The sequence below is a fragment of the Dasypus novemcinctus genome, chromosome 28 (assembly GCF_030445035.2).
Source record: "Dasypus novemcinctus isolate mDasNov1 chromosome 28, mDasNov1.1.hap2, whole genome shotgun sequence".
NCBI classification, from domain to species: domain Eukaryota; kingdom Metazoa; phylum Chordata; class Mammalia; order Cingulata; family Dasypodidae; genus Dasypus; species Dasypus novemcinctus.
In genome coordinates this window covers 43,053,383-43,071,901 of record NC_080700.1, presented here as the reverse complement: position 1 = coordinate 43,071,901, position 18,519 = coordinate 43,053,383, and the positions used below count along the sequence as shown (strand labels likewise).

The 18,519-nt window shown below is 50.8% G+C and overlaps 1 protein-coding gene across 1 annotated transcript; it reads left to right on the top strand.

Moving 5' to 3' along the window:
• Positions 1 to 7,329: 7,329 nt before the first annotated feature.
• On the top strand, positions 7,330 to 17,710 carry DYNLT1 (dynein light chain Tctex-type 1). The gene is made up of 5 exons (XM_058289683.2): positions 7,330 to 7,437; positions 14,694 to 14,735; positions 16,648 to 16,771; positions 17,167 to 17,244; positions 17,545 to 17,710. Exons 1-5 carry the CDS (start codon positions 7,411 to 7,413, stop codon positions 17,613 to 17,615), a joined length of 342 nt encoding a protein of 113 aa, XP_058145666.1. The 5' UTR covers positions 7,330 to 7,410; the 3' UTR covers positions 17,616 to 17,710.
• Positions 17,711 to 18,519: the final 809 nt, after the last annotated feature.

Here is an 18,519-nt window from a genome sequence, read left to right as displayed (position 1 = left end):
GCATGGACATATACAATCGTATTTATCTGTCTACTGTTGGACATTCGTGTTGTTTACAATTTGGGGCTGCTAGGACTAGTTTGCTACACATTCCTATACACTTGGACACATTTCCTACGGCTCTGTGCCCAGGGGGGGAATGGCTGGGTGTTGTGTGTTCAACCATAGTAGATGCTGCCAAATAGCTTTCCAAAGTGGCTGTGCCATTTACACTCCCACCGGCAGTGTGAGAGTTCCAGTGGCTGCACGTCCTCACAGTCGGCACTGTCGGCCTTCTTATTTCATGCTAAAAATTTGGTGGGTATGTGGTAGGATCAAATTATGGTTTTAATTGTTAATTCTCTGATGACTAGTGATTTTGAGAAAGCTGAGCCACATGTTATATGTTTATTGCTCACTTGAATGTCTACTTTTAGATAGAGCCTGTTCCAGTAGCTGCCTGTTTTTCTATTGGGTTGACAGTTTCTTATTGTTTGTATGAGCTCTTTACCTATTCAGAATACAGGTCCTTTGTAATATCTTCTCCCTATCCAGGGGCTGCCTTCTTGCTCTCTGAATGGGCCCTTTGGAGGGCCTCAGGTTCTCATCTGTGTGTCTCCGGATTCCTGGACCCCTGCTGGGCCTGGCACTCTCACCTATAAGCCAGCTTCACTTTGATCATCCCTTGAACTCTCCGGTTCTGAAATCCCACTCTTCTGTGACCTGAGATGGGGATTCCATGCAGGTGTGGAGTGGGGGTGGGGAAGAGGGGCAGGAGGCTGCCAGTGGGGAGAATGGGCAGTGGGGCCGAGTGGATTAAGGAGGCAGGCTTTGGGAAATGGATGTGGCTCAGGTAATTGGGCTCCCGTCTACCATATGGGAGGTCCAGGGTTTGATTCCTGGGGCCTCCTGGTGCAGGCGAGGTGGCCCGCACAGCAAGTTGACCTGAGCAGAGAGCTGGCCGGGGTGGAGTCCTGGCCCACACAGGAGAGGAGCCCCACAGGAGAGGAGCTAGCCTGGTGGAGAGCTGGCGCAGCAGGATGACGCAACAAAAAGAGACACAGAGGAGAGACACCAAGCAACGCAGCAGACCAGGGAGGCGAGGTGGTGAAAGAGATTGAGCGCCTCTCTCCCACTCTGGAAAGTCCCAGGATCAGTTCCCAGTGCCGCCTAAAGAGAAGACAAGCAGACACAGAAGAACACACAGCGAATGGACACAGAGAGCAGACAGCTGGGGGGGGAGGGGGGGAAGGGGGCACAGACAGTAAATAAATAAAATAAATCTTTAAAAAAAAAAAAACGGCGGCAGGCTTTGGGATGAAACAGGCCTGTGTGACCTGGAGCACGTCCCTGGAGTCTCTGAGCCTGCTCCTGAGTGAGGGTCCCAAGGCCCCCCTCTCTGTGCCACTGCCATTCAGTTCAGGCGCTGGGCCCCGCAGGGCCGCCGCCGGGCTCGGGCCAGGGTCCCCATCAGCAGCCGGTGCTGCTCGCCAGAGGTGGCACTGCTATATTGGGAGCGGGAGAGTCCACTTAGGCAAGTGTGGAAGGAAGTGCTCTTGAAATGAGGGTTATTTGGAGTAGCTGTTCCCAAAGCAGGATTTACTAAGAAAATATTGGGACTTGCATTTATATTTTTAACAATTTAATCTTAAACTTTGTTAATACTTAACAAATGGCTTCGTGGTTGAAAATATCATTTAGGAATAAATATGCCTTTAGGATACATGCTCAAAATCTTTTCCTGCTAGAGGGGCATAATTAACGAGATCTGGAGGCGCCTGACCTCAGACCTCGCGATAAAGTGGACAGCAGGGAGGAGCTGGCAGGGACGGAGGGAAACGGGGTGCTGAAACTTAGCGGGCGCGATGGCTCATTTCACGAGTCCGCTGGGCCGAGGTTGTCGTGTCCAGTTGTTTGGTCAAAACTGGCCTCCTTGTACCTGTGAAGACGCTTCACAGGTGAGATTTGCACCTGCGGAAAGCTGATTCCGTCGACAGTCAGACGGCCCTCACCCTCCCTAGGGTGTGTGAGCTCCTCATCTAGTCAGCTGGACCAAGGACCACAGAGATGACAAGAGTTTCTGCCTCAGCTTCACCACTGCCTCTTGCTGGAATCTCCAGCCAGCCAATTTCCCCTGGGGAGCGTGGACTGAGGCTGCCACCACCTTTACCAGAGTGCCCGGCCTGTGGCCTGCCGTGGAGTTCAGACTTCCCACCCACGGGGCCATGAGCCAACTCCTGACAATGAATCTCTCCTCTCTCTGTCCACACACACAACATATATGTATAAGTATACACAAACACACCAACATATACATATACATGTACACATACAAAATACATAAATACACACACAACATATACATATACACACAACATATACACATACATATACTTATACACATACAACATATAACACACATACACACAACACATACATATAGATATGCACATACATACAGCATATACATATACACATACAACATATACACATATACGCATACATATATACCCATGCACACACACATACAGCATATAGAATACATATACACATGCATACACCATATATACATGTACACATGCACAACGTGCATGCATGCACATACATATATACATACACATACAAATATGCATACACACATGCACACATACACATATCCACATGCAAATACATATACACATGCATACATATATACATACATATATACATACACATATACATACACATACATACACATATCCACACATACATATATGCACACATGCATATACATGCATGCATACGCATACATATATAGGTGCACATACGTATACGCATACACATATACGTATATACATACACGTACGCATACATACATATACATATACACTGTTAGTTGGGTTTTCCTGGAGAACCCTAATTCGTCAAGGATGAATTAGATCAAGTCTGAGACTAAAGGGAGATGACAGAGGGGCTGACCTGGGGACTCGGTCAGGTTCATGGGGGAAGCGGGAGAGGGGCTGAGTTGACAAATGGGGCAGGAGTCCAGCAAAAAGAGAATGACCATCATGATGGGAAGGCCTCCGGATTGCTGTGTGGGGGAGATTGTGCTACCTTAATTACCACCCCCCACCCCATCCTGGGTAAACCCTGGGGTAGCCAAAGCCTTGATCTGGAGGACGGGATGTGAGCAGAGGTGACATGTGTCACCCACAGCAGAAGCCTACCAGCCAGTGCTTGTCGCTGTAGTCCCTCTTCCACGTCCCGTGATGACGGGCCACATCCAGGCCTGTCCATCAGGCTGGGTCCCCGTGGCCGAGGACGTGGAGCAGAGTCGCACAGATCCACAGTGGTCGTGTGGTATGTGGAGGAGGAATAACAAATGAACCTCTGTTGTCATCAGCCATGAAGATTCTAGGGCCATTTGTTCTTGCAGCTGACCTAGCCCATTCTGACTGATGCAGATCACATAATACACATAGGGCTGATAAAGTATTTAATAGCCACTACAGCATGACTATTCGCCAGAATAGATGCCGCAATGATCCTCTAGTTGCTGGATCTTGGGGTGTGAGGCCCCAAGGAATGGGCTGAGGTGGTCAGGGGTGGGGAGAAGAGGCTCTTGAGGGGCTCAGAGGAACAGCTGTTTTCCAATCGGGACAGAAGTATTTCAGTACAATGCCAGTGTTTACTAGCTGAACAGCAGACTAAACACAGACATGTCTTAGTGAATCGCTTTAGCATTTCACATCTCAGCACAGGACTCTCACTTCAGATGTGGGTCCTTATGGCTAAAGAGTTTGTATTTAAGGAACTTAACTCAGCGAAGAAGAAAGATGGTTGTGTGCCACCCTGCCAACCTAAGGCTAAACCCTCAGCTGAAGAACAAACCCGAGAGTCCCTCCACTGAATGGCTGTACTAAAATATGATTGATTACTACAGATTCACGAGCAGCCGTGGAGTCAGTACGTTTTATGCTCCAGGGCGAGTGGGCACTCTTTTTGGTAGCAGGAGAACTGCCAATGCCATCCTTATTTTAAATCTCTTAGTCCTATAAATTGCACATCATTTGGGCAGAATACAATGCCATATCACTATCTTTTTTCAAACATTACATATCATAAACCTTAGAGAATCTAAACCATCCTATTTACAGATAAAAGTTTTTTTAAATTGTTGCATAGATACCACGTCTTAGTCAATTTTGTAGCACCAATTCCAGCTCAGACACACAAAACGAGAGTTCAATATGAGTGTTAAATAAACTTCTGAAGATGGGCCAATTCATCCATTTAGAGCGCAGACTCAAAATGCCATATACCATAATCATTTAACAAATGGTCTTTGATAAGACTTGGAGAGTCGTACCCAACCATAGTCAAGGTCATGTAAAATTTTAAAAATGTGCTTAATGTGTTTTTTGTGATTTTTGGATACAACATAACTTACGACGACTGCGTTAATGATATACTGTCCAAGCAACCACTCAAGGCACTTGTTTGACTTAAGTTCATAGGAGGCTGTGGAACAATTAAAAAAGACGTTCTAGACTTCACACTCTTAAATTGCAGGTGCCCGCTCAGAACTTAACTCTTACTTTATACTTAATTCTGAGAGTCCACAACAGAGCAGAAGAAAATCAGAGGGGGGAAAGGGCCTGTGTTTGACTCCGGAGTGGCACAGAACCAGGAGGCAGGGTCAAGAGAGTGAGGACCGCTGAAACGGGGTCACGCAGGAACTTGGAGTGGCAGGAGAACAAGGCAAAGCAGCGCCAGAATAAAACAGACTCTGCCCGCATGGAATTAGATTCTAGAAGACATTGTGAACAGGCAAACATAAATAAACTGTTCCAAATTGAGGGAAGCGCTGGGGGGCACCACGCTGAACGCTGGGTACAGGATGAGGTGGGAAGGGGTCTGGGTTAAGACATGTTAAATCATCCCCACGGAGAGTAAAGTTGCAGCCCCCTGAAATCACAGTTGGTGGCTCGCAGCGAGGAGGAGGATTCCTTTGTAGGTTTAGTTTCCGGCTGAAGGTTCTGGTAAGGTCAACAGGTCACTCTCATAACCCGGGTGAGAGGGAATGGGCTGGAAGGTGGGACCTGCAGCTCTTCCGCAGGAATGGAAAGTGGGTTCCCCCAGCTGGCTCGGGAGAGAGGGAGGCGACCCTGCGGCCTGCCTTCGAGTAGGGGGTCAAGCCACAAAAGGCAGACCCCATTCGAACCCTGAGCCCGGGCCCCGCGCAGGCAGGGTCCTCCCGCGCCCCTCCCGGGGACAGCCCTCCTCAGGGCCCGGGGCATGCGGCAATCTTCAGGATGACCTGCACACAGGGGAGTCTGCCGTAGCCCACTCAAGGCAAGGAGGCCTTTTACAAACGCTGTTTAAAATGCTGCTGACAGCTCCAACACTCTGACTTATTGGACTTACCCCACTCAGCTAGCAGGGAGGTGAAGAAGGTCAACCACCACACCAGGGAGCCAAGAGTGCCTACAGCTGCAAGCAGGAGGACTGCATCCAGCATCCATGTGGAATCTAAGCCCCCTCTTGATGTAGATGTGGAGTGGACACAACCAAGCCAAGGTCCACAGGATGGAGGATTAGAGTGGACTTACTGATATTCTATTCATGAACTATTGTGGTTAGTAATCAAGAAAATGTGGCATTGGTGTGGAGAAAGTGGCCATGGTGGCTGCTGGGTGCGGGGAATGGGAGGAAGAGATGAGATGGGGAGGCGTTTTCGGGACTTGGAGTTGTCCTGGGTGGTGCTGCAGGGACAGTTACCGGACATTGTAGATCCTCCCATGGCCCACTGGATGGAACGTGGGAGAGTGTGGGCTATGGTGTGGACCACTGACCATGAGGTGCAGCGATGCCCAGAGATGTCCTCACCAGATGCAATGGATGTGTCATGATGATAGGGGAGAGTGTTGCTGAGGGGGGAGTGGTGGGGTGGGGGAGGAGCGGGGTGATGGGGACCTCATTTTTTTAAATGTAATATATTTTTTAAATGAATTTTAAAAATTAAATTAAACTAAAAAAATAAAAATAAATGAAATTGAGCATTATAAAAATAAAAAATAATAAAAAATAAAATGCTGCTGACAGGGACAAGTCTCATTTCTACGGAACAGCTCCCCGAGCACCTTCATTCAGAGCAGGATTCCCACCCCCGCCTGCCCCCTGGGCTCAGAAGCCACTTCCCGCCCACCCCGCCCGACTGAGTGTGGGGGCCCCCGCCCCGCGGCGCCCCGCTAGGCGCTAAGGCCCGGGGCCTCGCCCTGCGTGGGCACCCCGCCCCCCCGCACGCCCGCCCCCCCCCCCCCCCGCGCCCGGGGCAGGCCCCGCCCCCCACGCCCAGCCCACCCCACCCCCGGGGCGCAGCCCCCGCCCCCCGCGCCCAGCGCACCCCACCCCCGGGGCGCAGCCCCCGCCCCCCGCGCACCCCACCCCCGGGGCGCAGCCCCCGCCCGGGCCCACGTCGGCCCCGGGAGCTTCGGGCGTGGGTTGGTTCCCGTGGCGCCGGGGGGCCGCCCCCCACCTCCGGGTGGTTCCAGGGAAACCACCCCCTCGGGGCAGGGGGAGGGGCCGCCTCGCAGCCCCCGGCCCCTCCCACCGCCCCTCCCCTCCTGTCCCCTCCCGCAGCCCGCTCCTCTCTGCTCCCTCCCTCTGTCCCCTCCCCCTGCCTCTCCCCTTTGTCCCCCTCCCCTTTGTCCCCTCCCCCTGCCTCTCCCCTTTGTCCCCCTCCCCGCTGTCCCCCTCCCCGCTGTCCCCTCCCCCTGCCTCTCCCCTTTGTCCCCCTCCCCTTTGTCCCCTCCCCCTGCCTCTCCCCTTTGTCCCCCTCCCCGTAGGCCCCTCCCCTTTGTCCCCCTCCCCGCTGTCCCCTCCCCCTGCCTCTCCCCTTAGTCCCCCTCCCCGTAGGCCCCTCCCCTTTGTCCCCCTCCCCGCTGTCCCCCTCCCCGCTGTCCCCTCCCCCAGCCTCTCCCCTTTGTCCCCCTCCCCGCTGTCCCCTCCCCCTGCCTCTCCCCTTTGTCCCCCTCCCCTCCTGTCCCCTCCCGCAGCCCCCTCCTCTCTGCTCCCTCCCCGCTGTCCCCTCCCCCTGCCTCTCCCCTTAGTCCCCCTCCCCGCTGTCCCCCTCCCCGTAGTCCCCTCCCCTTTGTCCCCCTCCCCGCTGTCCCCTCCCCCAGCCTCTCCCCTTTGTCCCCCTCCCCTCTGTCCCCTCCCCGCCCCTTCCGGCCGCTCGCGGGCTGCGGGGCTCCGAGCGCCACGCCCAGCTGGGGGGCGGGGCCCGGGGCTGGCGGGGGCGGGGCCTGCCCGGGGCGGGGCCTGCCCGGGGCGGGGCCTGCCCGGGGCGGGGCCTGCGCCTGGGAAGGGCGGGGCCGGGCGCGCCGCCGCGGAGTGCGCAGGCGCGGGGGCCGACGCCAGCGAGGCCGGGGCGCGGGCCCGGGCGGGAAGATGGAGGACTACCAGGCGGCGGAGGAGGTGAGCGCCGCCGCGGGGCGGGAGCGGGAGCGGGGCGGGGGCCCAGCCTCGACGGGGCGCGGGGCGGGCGAGTCGGAGGAGCCTCCCCGGGCGGGCGGGACTCGAGCCGGAAGGGCCGGGCCTCGGCCCTGGGTCCGCTGCCCCTGGCCGCCACGCCCTCCGCCCCCCGCCCCCCGCCCCTGGGTCCCCTGTCCCTGGGCTCACGCCCCCCGCCCCTGGGGTCCACGCCCCCCGCCCCTGGGTCCCCCGCCCCTGGGCTCACTCCCCCCGCCCCTGGGGTCCCCGCTTCCCGCCCCTGGGCCCCTCGCCCTCTGCCCCTGGGCCCCCCACCCCTGTCCCTGGGCCCCCCACCCCTGTCCCTGGGCCCCGCGCCTCCGCCCCTGGGCCCCCACCCCTGTCCCTGGGCCCCCCGCCCCTGGGCCCCCCACCCCTGTCCCTGGGCCCCGCGCCTCCGCCCCTGGGCCCCCACCCCTGTCCCTGGGCCCCCCGCCCCTGGGCCCCCCACCCCTGTCCCTGGGCCCCGCGCCTCCGCCCCTGGGCCCCCAACCCCTGTCCCTGGGCCCCCCGCCCCTGGGCCCCCCACCCCTGTCCCTGGGCCCCGCGCCTCCGCCCCTGGGCCCCCACCCCTGTCCCTGGGCCCCCCGCCCCTGGGCCCCCCACCCCTGTCCCTGGGCCCCCCGCCCCTGGGCCCCCCACCCCTGTCCCTGGGCCCCCCGCCTCCGCCCCTGGGCCCCCACCCCTGTCCCTGGGCCCCCCGCCCCTGGGCTCCGCGGCGGCCGAGGGCCACGGGCCCTGACGTCACCCCTTTGTCCCGCGGGCGCCGGGGAGGCCCCCCCACCCCCCCCATCCCCACCCCCGGTGCGGAAGGCCCAGCGCGCGGCCTCGGGGGGCCTGCGGTCCCGCAGCCCGAGTGCACCCCCGGGGAGAGCGCCCTTCGTCTTCCGGGAGGCACGCCCAGGCCCCCGGCCTCGGGGGTGCAAGTGGCTTCAGGCGGGGTCTGAAATGCCAGTGAGGCCGCTCCCCCTGGGGAGGTTAGAGCCTCGCGCCTCCTCAAGAACGGGGGAGCCCCCTGGGAACGGGGTGCCCCCGGCGGCCTCCTGCCAGCCTGCGCGGCTGCGGCTGCTCCTTAGCTCTGGCGGGCAGCTCCCGTTGGAATTCAGATGACCGGAGTCCCTGGAACTCTGCAGCCTGCCAAGAGAAAACTCTAGATAAATGCCGCAGGGACTGATGATCCGTAACCTTTGAAATTTAGTACGAGCAGGATGTTCCGAGGAGAGGCGAGGCTGAAGGACTGATGTGGAGTTTCGGTTTTGATCAACTTTGACTAGCGCAGAACTTTCCGTGACAGTTTCCTCCTGACTGTCGGGAGGTTGGGAGCAGCTAAGTGAATAGTTAGTTACCAGGAGGCATTGGGAGCAGCGGGCGAGGGAAAAGCTTACAGAAAAGTTTTCCCTAAACTTAACTAATGGATGTGCTTGTAGTATGGGGCTGCTGAGTAGAACCGTACAGAAAGCGCTGCCCGGCAGGAGAAAGCCCTCAGCGGGCAGTCTGTTCCCGTGCTGGCTCGGGCCGCCCGGAGGGACGGAGCTGCCTGTCTCTAAAGGGGCTGAAGGGCGGCAGCTGCTGGAGGTGCAAGCCCCAGAGGTGACAAGCTTTTCCATAACGACTGAATTGTTCATTCCAGCCCTTCGGGCCTCCCTCTGCCTGTCCTGTAGCTTCAGGGAGGTACCTGGGTCCCCAACGCACTCCCAGTTCATCACTCCCCTTTTCTGGAGAAGTTGCACCTGCCTGGTGGATGCCATACCTCTGCTCCACTTCCCACAGAAAGTTCCTTAAACAGCCTTCCCATACTTGAGCCATATGGAAGGCACAGGACTTTGGTATCTGGCTTAGGATCACCGTAGTCCCTTGCGAGGATCCTTCACACTTCCGGAAATGACTTCATCTTTAAGATCCTGCGCGTTTTTGTTGACGTGGTAAGGTGGCTGGCTTTGTCTCCAAGGACGACGTCTGAGTTCTGCCAGCAAGGTGACTCTTAGTCTTCAGGAAAAGGAACATTCCTGCACAGTCCAAAGCCGCTTTCTGCCAGGTGGCTCTTGGTAGGCAGGACCAGCACCCACGGTTACAGCAGCCAGGAGAGGGGAAACTGGCTGCCAGCCGCAGGGGCTCCTCACCTCCACTCTCCCGGGGTGCACACCGACCGTGGCCACCAGGTGCTGCACCCTTCACTGGCACGTGTAGAGCTAAGGACTGTTCCCTCCGACTCAGCCCCAACTTGAAACCGCTCTTTCCTCCCTGTGTAAGGCAGCAGAGTGCAGGCAGGTGATCGTGATGCGATTTTCAGGATGACCTTGTATACATTCACGTTTACTGAGAGAGAAAAGAAACCCTTTCATAAGGTCTGGGCGCTAGATTACCACTGGCCCACCCCACAGCTCACTCTGTGACACTGACGGAGAGCTGCCCACCTACCAAGTAGGACAGCATTGAGGGAAAAAATGATTAGGAAATAGCACAGTCATTGTAAATTAAAATTCTTAAGTTCAGAGCTGCCTAATCAGCTTACATCAGGGAAGAATGAATTCTGTCTTTAAAACGGATTGCTTGAAGGACCTGAATACACATTTCTCGAGAGATACACAACCAACAAGCATGTGAAAAGATGTTCAATATCATAGCCACTAGAGAAATGAAAATTAAAACCATAATGAGTTGTCATTTCTCACCCACTAGGATGGGTATAATGAACACATAATTAATGTTGGTGAGAAAGTGGAACCCTCATACATTGCTGGTGGAAATGGAAAATGGGCAGCCACTGTGTGAAACAGCTTGGCAGTTCCTCAACAAGTTAAACATAGAATTAACCATAGGACTCCGCAATTTCACTTCAAGGGATATACTCAAAAGAATGAGAAGAGGTATCCAAACAAATACTTACACACAAATGCTCACAGCAGCGTTATTCACAATAGCCAAAAGGTGGAAGCAACCCACATGGCAACAGCTGAATGGACAAAGTGTGGTCATACGTAGAGCAGAATATTAACGTCATAAAAAGGACATGCTTGCTACAACATTGATGAACCTAGACGACACTGTGCTAAGTAAAGGAAACCAGTCTCAAAAGTCCACACGTGCATACACACAAAAGGGATTGCTTAAGTAGTTTCAGTTAGTTTAGAGATTCAAGTAATCTGTTAATTATTTTAGCAGCCACTGGAAATAGGTGGGAATTATAGTCTAAAGTGAAGCCAGTCTTTTGGATTGTGATATGATTAAAACAAACAAAAACCCCTTAAATTGTGCACTTGTAGTCTAGCCCTGCCTGCCACTCTTGCCTCTGATCTTCAGAGCCACGTAGTGCTTTCTGGGTCTCTAATGTATTTGTCTGTAAAATGAACAGTCTGCTTAGATTTTTAAAAAATTTATTGAAGTATATCACTCATACACAAACAATAAGTGTATAATAATAGTTGTGTCCTTAAAAAAACACACATAACATCAGACAGGGCTCTCATACCTTACTCTACCATCAATACCTTGCATTGTGAAACATTTTAACTAATGAAAGAACATCCTCAGAATATTACTGCTAATAATACTATTTTCCCCCAACCCACCCTATTATTGTTATTTTTATCATTTTTACGTGAACATACATAAACAATAAGTGTTTAGTAAAAGTTGTGAACTTACAAAGCAAACGTGCATAGCATCATACAGGGGTCCCTTACATCAACCCTCCACCAACACCTTGCATTGTGACACATTAGTTAGAAATTATGGAAGAATAATGGTGAAATCTCACTAATACCTATAGTCCTTATCTTGCCATTTGGTGTATTTTTTCCCCAATCCACCCTATTGTTTAAATATATTTTTATGACAGAAGTTGTAAAGTTACAAAACAATCATGCACCTGTGCAGAATTCTCATACAACATCCCTCCATCAACACACCACACCATGGTGAAACATTTGTAACCGATTATCAGATACTATCAGATTATTACCAGGTCCACAGCATACATTTGGCTTACTTTTTCCATGTTCCCCCATTATCAACACAGTACATCTTTGGCAGAGATGCAAGAATATTATATTATTATTGCTAACCACAGCCCATAAGGTCACTCCAGCTGTATTTTTCCCATGCTTCTCCTCATTCCCACCACCCTGCAGCAGTGATGTACATTTGCTCTGACAAAGGACACACATCTGTACCGTCAACCACAATTCTCATCCATTTCTGGGTTTACTGTGCTATTCAGTTCCTAGATTATTCTCTAGCATTCTGTCAGTTGGTATTTACATCCCTAGACTACCATTTTCAGCCACATTCCCATTTATAAACCAGTAGTTACTCACTAGAATGTGTTACCATCAACCTGTACATTTCCACACTTTTACAGGAAAGCTAATTAAAATGTCTACATACATTTAACATCAGTAGTCCATCTCAGCCCTCCTTTTTAAGAATCTACCACTTACCACCAGGTCTTAAAGATATTTTCTTATATTTTCTTCTAGAAGCTTTATGGTTCTTTTATATTTATGTTTTTGATCCATTTTGAGTTAATTTTTTAATAAGGTGTGAGGTAGGGGTCCTCTTTCCTTCCTTTGGTAATGGATATCAGGTTCTCTCGGCACCATTTGTTGAATGGACTGTTCTGCCTGAACTGGGTGGGTTTGACAGGCTTGTCAAAAATCACTTGACCCTAGATGTGAGGGTCTGTTTCTGAACCATCATTTCAGTTCCATTGGTCTATGTGTCTGTTTTTACCAGTGTATCTAGGTAATATGATTTAAAGTTTGGAATTGAGTCTTTCATTTTCTTTTTAAGATGTTTCTGGCTACTCAGGATTTCTTACCCTTCCAAATAAATTTGATAATCATGTTTTCCATTTATTTAAAAAATGCTTGTGGAATTTTTATTGGGATTGCATTGAATCTATATATGAATTGTGAGTAGAATTGACATCTTAATGATATTTAGTCTTCCAATCCGTGAGCATGGAAAGTTCTTCCAAATATTTATGTCTTTATTTCTTTTAAAAATGAGTTGTAGTTTTCTGAATACAAGTGCTTTACATCACTAGTTAAGTTTATTTCTAAATATTTGGGTTTTATCTGTAGTATCTTTTCACCACTCTTGTGACATGGTTAGTTACTTTTATTGATATAATCTTCATTTCTAGACTCTCTTCCAGGCTTCTTGTTTCTCTTCAGGCTGTAGCACAGCCTTGTTTATTTCCTGCAAAGCCGGTCTCTTGGTTACAAACCCTCTCAGTTTCTGTTTATCTGTGATATTCTAAACTCGCCCTCATTTTTGAAAGACAGTCTTGCTGAATATGTAAGATTCTTGGATGGAAGTTTTTCTCTTGCTGTATCTTAAATATATCACACCAATTTTCTTGCCTCTATGGTTTCTGATGAGAAATCGGCAATTAAACTTATTGGGTATCCATTATATGTTATGCATTGCTTTTCTCTTGCTGCTCTCAGAATTCTTTGTCTTTGGCCTTTGACGTTTTGATATGTGTCTTGGAGTTGATCTATTCAGACTTATTTGGATGGGAGCACATTGTGCTTCTTGGACGTGATATCCATGTCCTTCAAGAGGGCTGGGAAATTTTCTTCCATTATTTCTTCAAATATTCCCTCTGACCCTTTTCCCTTCTCTTCTCCTTCTGGGGCACCCATGAAAGATGTGTTCACACGTCTCTTGCTGTTGTTTAGTTCCCTGAGACCTTGTTCAGTTTTTTCCATTCTTTTCTTCATCAGTTCTTTTGCATGTTCACTTCCAGAGGCCATTTTCTAAAGCTTGCCAATCCTTTCTTCTGCCTCCTCAAATCTGCTATTATATGATTCCAGTGTATTTTTTATTTCATTTATTGTGCCTTTCCCATGAAATCTGCTGTTTTTCTATGTATGCTTTCAAATTCTTCTTGGTGCTCATCCAGTGTCGTCTTAATATCCTTAATCTCTTTAGCCATCTCATTGAATTAAGGAGATTTTTTTCAACATCTGATTAGTTCTTTCAACTACTTTATGTGATCTGGAGGCTTATTTTCTTCCTTTAACTGGGCCATATCTTCCTGTTTTTGGTGTGAATTGTAATTTTTGTTGGTGTCTTGGCACCTGACGTACTAGATGTATTCTGGTGTAGTTTCTCTCTTTAGTTTAGGGCTTTCTTGCCCTTTCTCCCTTGCTGGTTGTGCAGTAGGAGCCAAGGGTGTAGTTGGTGCTGTAGCTGTGGAGGCTCAAGCTGCCCTCATTGCACCAGGGACCGATGCAGCTTCTCCCAACTTTCTCCTTTGCCAGGGGTAAGGACAGAGTCACAGCTGTGTGGAAGAATCCAAGCTGTGCAGGCCTAGGCTGTAGTTGCCCAGAGACTGATGAAGCTTCACGCCCCTTTCTCCCCTGCCTGGGGCGGGGTTTGGAGCTGCAGGTGTGGGCAGCAGTCCATGCAGTGCAGGTCCAAGATGCCTACAGTTGCCCCAGTAGACTTCCGATTATTCCGTCTGTGCCAGCCAAATGTTCCTACAGTTTCCTGGATAGGCTGGTGCAGGGCCCCCAGCCTCCTCCCTGCCAGAAGTGGGGCTGAAGCCTAGGCTAGGGCTGCAGGCCGATTTGGGTGAAAGAAGCCAGTTCCCACCATCACTGTGCTTCTCAGTCAGCCCAGCCCTCTTCCCTTCATGCCAGGGTGGAGTCAAAATGGCGGCCACCGACCTCTTTCTGACTTGGACAGTTTCAAACTTTAGCTGTTCTCAGGATTATACTTTAGCCAGATGAATTTACTCATCAGTAGCTGAAGTCGGTGGTCAACCACCTCCTCCTCCCCTGTTTTTGGGAAGTGGAGCTTCCAATTCCAGCCACGGAACAGCTCCCGAGACAGCTTGTGCCTGCAGTGGAGGATGGGCACCATCCTCCAAGGCATAGAGTCTCTACTTACAGATATTCTCTGCAAATGAGCACTCTGCTCCCATTCCTTCAAGGATGTTGCAGGATGCTCTTCTGGTCTCCTGGAGCCCCCAAACAGGTGCTCTGAATAGCTCTGGGTCATCACTAACTGCCCTGTAGCAGGAGCTGGCTCTAGGATCGCCTTCCTCTGCTGCCACCTTGCTGGTTGTCCTGCTTAGATTATTTTTAAGGTTTTCTTTACTCATTTATGTTCTGTACCTAAATTTGAATTAATCGGTGCAGGGGAAATACCTTTAAACAAATCAAACTTAACTCTGTTTTTCCTTACAGACTGCTTTTGTTGTTGATGAAGTAAGCAACATTGTAAAAGAGGTAAGAGAGTCATCTTACTTTGAAGTGGCTTGTATCAGCAAAAATACTGTCTTGGAATTGCTTCAACTGAGACTATGTATTTTGGCATTTCATATAACAGTTTTTACTTCATTGAATATTTAGACAAGAGTTACTTCCGTATTAAAGTAAATTATATAGTTCAGTCAGAAATGTTACATATGTAGTATCATTACCAAATGTTACTAGGGCTTGATGCCATAACTTTTTTTTTTTTAGCAATTTTTTTATTGTCTTTTTTTTAAAGATACATAGATCACACAAAATGTTACATTGAAAAATATATTGAGAAGTGTACATGGCTCAACTGATAGAGTGTCCATCTACCATATGGAGGGTCCAGGCTACGACCCCCAGGGCTTCCTGACCCATGTGGTGAGCTGCCTTTGCGCAGTGCTGCTGTGCGCAAGGAGTGCCATGGGATGCCCCACACACAAGCAGTGCGCCCCGCAAGGAGAGCTGCCCCGTGTGAAAAAAGCACAGCCTGCCCAGGAGTAGCACCACCCACATGGAGAGCTGATGTAGCAACACGATGCAACAAAAAAGAGACAGTTTCCCAGTGCCACCTGATGATACAAGCTGATGCAGACCACACAGCGAATGGACACAGAGAAGCAACGGGGGGTGGGGAAAGGGAAATATAAATAAGTAAAATCTTTTAAAAAATATGAGGTTCCCATATACCCCACTCCCTACCCCACTCCATAACATTTTAATACGAGAGACTTGTGGCATACAAATAAATTTTTCCATTGTGTAATGAAGAAAGGGAGATTATAAAAAATTGAACAATCTGCAAGTATTTAGGACCTAGTGTTGCAGTGTGGGGGGGTGTCTTCTGTGTGTTCTGAAATTCCCAACAGGCTACTTTGTTATTAATCACATGTACCTCCCTTGGATGAGGGGAGAAAGGAGATTTTAAAAAGGGCATTTGTTGTTCTTCATTCAAAAACTGGGTGTGGAGAGAGCAGGCTCTGGACCACCTGTGAGTGAGAAGAGGCCGTCCTGCCGCTGAGGGGTTGACAAGTGGGTGGGGTGGAGACGGTTGCTGAATGGCCGTGCAGGTAAGGCTGCCTGTACAGGGTGGCCCAGCCACAGTATGTGGTTCCAGAACACTCCAGGGGATTGGCCTGCGTGGTGGGTGCAGGGCTGAGTGGACAGCCGCTGTAGCAGGGCCGGGGTAGCTGGTGAGCGAGGAGAGGACCCGCGAGGCCACTGCTCAGTAAAGGCATGGCACCCCCGGGGTCAAAGGCAAATTGCTAATACCAATTACCGACTCCAGTGCCAGTGATAAGGAACCACAGCCTATTTTTGTGACCAGTACCTGAAAGCAAAATGAGCAAAATGATCTTGTTTTACCCTCTACCTCACTTGGCATCAAGCTCGTCCCCGCTTGCTTTGCCGGACGGCTGAAACGTCCTCGGGGTCCTCGCCAGGCGTCTCGGGGAGCGCCCTGGGAGCAGGGGCGGGCGGGCAGCAGGAGGTCCCACTGCGAGTCACTGCCTCCTCCAGCCTCTTTTTGCCATAGTTAGTTCTGTACTTCAACCACTAGGTAGTAATACATTTGAGCAGGCCAAAATTGAGTTTGTTTCCTTTTCCCTGAAAAACAGCTGATTTTAAATGTGTGTGGGTAAAGGAGAGTTGTCAGTCAGAGGTTTAGCCTGAAGGAAGCTTTAGGTCAGAATGTTTTAGGATTTGAAACTGTATATAAATTGTGGATTTTCAAAATGAATATGAAAATTATATAAATGAAATCTAACAGTTAAATAAAAGGTGTATTTGCAAGAGTCTTTATGCCTGAAAATAAGCTTACACAATTTAAATTTCCTTGTTCTTAGCATACACGTTGCAGTCACTCCTGTTAAGCGTGACCCTTCTGTGCTCTGTTTCCTAGTCCATAGAAAGCGCCATCGGGGGCAATGCTTACCAGCACAGCAAGGTGAACCAGTGGACGACGAGCGTCGTGGAGCAGACGCTGAGCCAGCTCACCAAACTGGGGAAGCCGTTCAAATACATCGGTAATGGGCTTTCCTTGCCTGTGCGCCATCGGTGGTGGTTCCCGCAACACCACTGAGGCTTCAGTGCCAGAAAAGGCGTGCCGACGTGGCGCCTCGTGCCTCCCCCAGAGGCGGCTCCCGCGGCAGTGGGCAGCTGGTGTGTGTTAGCAGACCCTGGGCCTGCTTGGCTGCTGGCACGGTCACAGGGCACAGGTCCAGCAGGCTGCAGACCAGGCGCTCTTCCAGCAAGCACGCGGGGAAGGAAAGGGAACTTTGCCATTTGTTGGCAGGTGGGACAGCAGTCGACCTCTGTCATTTTTGTCCTGAACATCACCATGTGACCCATATGCTAAAATATGGGCAAAGGGAAGTGTTTGCCACGTGGGTTTTCTAATGAAGGCCTGTTTTCCCTTCAGTGACCTGTGTCATCATGCAGAAGAACGGAGCCGGGCTGCACACGGCCAGCTCCTGCTTCTGGGACAGCTCCACCGACGGTAGGACTTGGTGTTTGTCTTTCCTTGCACATTGTACCCAAGAATTGCCAATACCTCTCGGCCCGTGCCAGGATAGAGATGATTAAACACAGGCTTTTATGAAACATGTGCTTGCGTGCTTCATGTCTTTGGATGCATGCTTATTAGATTCGCCTTTAAAAAGGAAAACAGTTCAGTGAGGGACTCGCCACCCTTCTCTGTTTGTGTACCATGGAAGTGGGCACTTGAGTGTGTCAGGACTGAGGGACTAGTACCAGGCTGCGGTGTTGCTCCTTCTCAATGCTGTTTTCCTCCCCCCAGGAAGCTGCACCGTGAGATGGGAGAACAAGACCATGTACTGCATCGTCAGTGCCTTCGGACTCTCCATCTAGCCTCCAGGCCCAGCCGTGTGTCTCTGCTCCAGCGTTTCGATTTCCTCCTTTTCACCAACTGTGAATTCAGTTAATACTTTTCTTGTTCTCTTCAAGCGTGTGTGTTCTTTTTGTTTTGTTTTGTTTTTGGCACTCTCAAAATGTAGAGAAAAACCAAAATGACCGCACTGTTACAGGAATGGGAGCCTGGAATCTGGATGTGTCACGCGCTGTAGGTAGCCAGAGCTTGCACCGCCACTTGTCTTAACTCTGAACAGTTCTTTTCAAGGGTGCTAAAATCAGATTATCTGCTAGTGTGAAATTTTCTCCACTCTGAAAAGATTCAAATACACTAATTTTCCACACTTTGTACTTTTGTTAGAATAATAAATTATTCAAATTTAAAAGTATATGGGCTTTTTTTCCATAGTCTAGGTAGTTTCACGAATGAGTTTTTTGTATTTAGTTATTAGTTTTTGGCTTCGAAATCTGTACAACTCTCAAGTTACAGTTCTGCCTTGACCTCCTTGGCAACGCCCCCGTGGGACCAGGACCCTGTCGGCACTGCTGGTGTCTGCTGAGTCCCTGAGCCCGGTGGGCCCCCCTGGGCATTGGGTCCTGCACTCTGAAACGCCCTGTCCAGGGCCTGGGGGCGGGGAGAAGGGCAAGCCCGAGCACGGGAACACACACGCTCAGCCCAGACGGCAGCCTGACAGCTTCCGATGGTGTGTTCGCTGTTTTCAGTACCAATCACAAAGAAATGCTTACAAAATGCTTTCATTTTACATCCATAATAGTTGTGTAGCTATTTTATTTTAATTTTTTAAAAAGATTTATTTTTATTTCTCTCCCCTTCCCCCCCTCCCCCCCCTCCAGTTGTCTGTTCAATGTGTCTATTTACTGCATGTTTTTCTTTGTCCGCTTC

Excerpts from the sequence above, each read along its gene's own strand:
- DYNLT1 (XM_058289683.2), top strand. The coding sequence starts at position 7,411 with ATGGAGGACTACCAGGCGGCGGAGGAG. Across the intron at positions 7,438-14,693 it reads ACTACCAGGCGGCGGAGGAG|ACTGCTTTTGTTGTTGATGA; the intron begins GTGAGCGCCGCC and ends TTTTCCTTACAG. Across the intron at positions 17,245-17,544 it reads CTGGGACAGCTCCACCGACG|GAAGCTGCACCGTGAGATGG; the intron begins GTAGGACTTGGT and ends TCCTCCCCCCAG.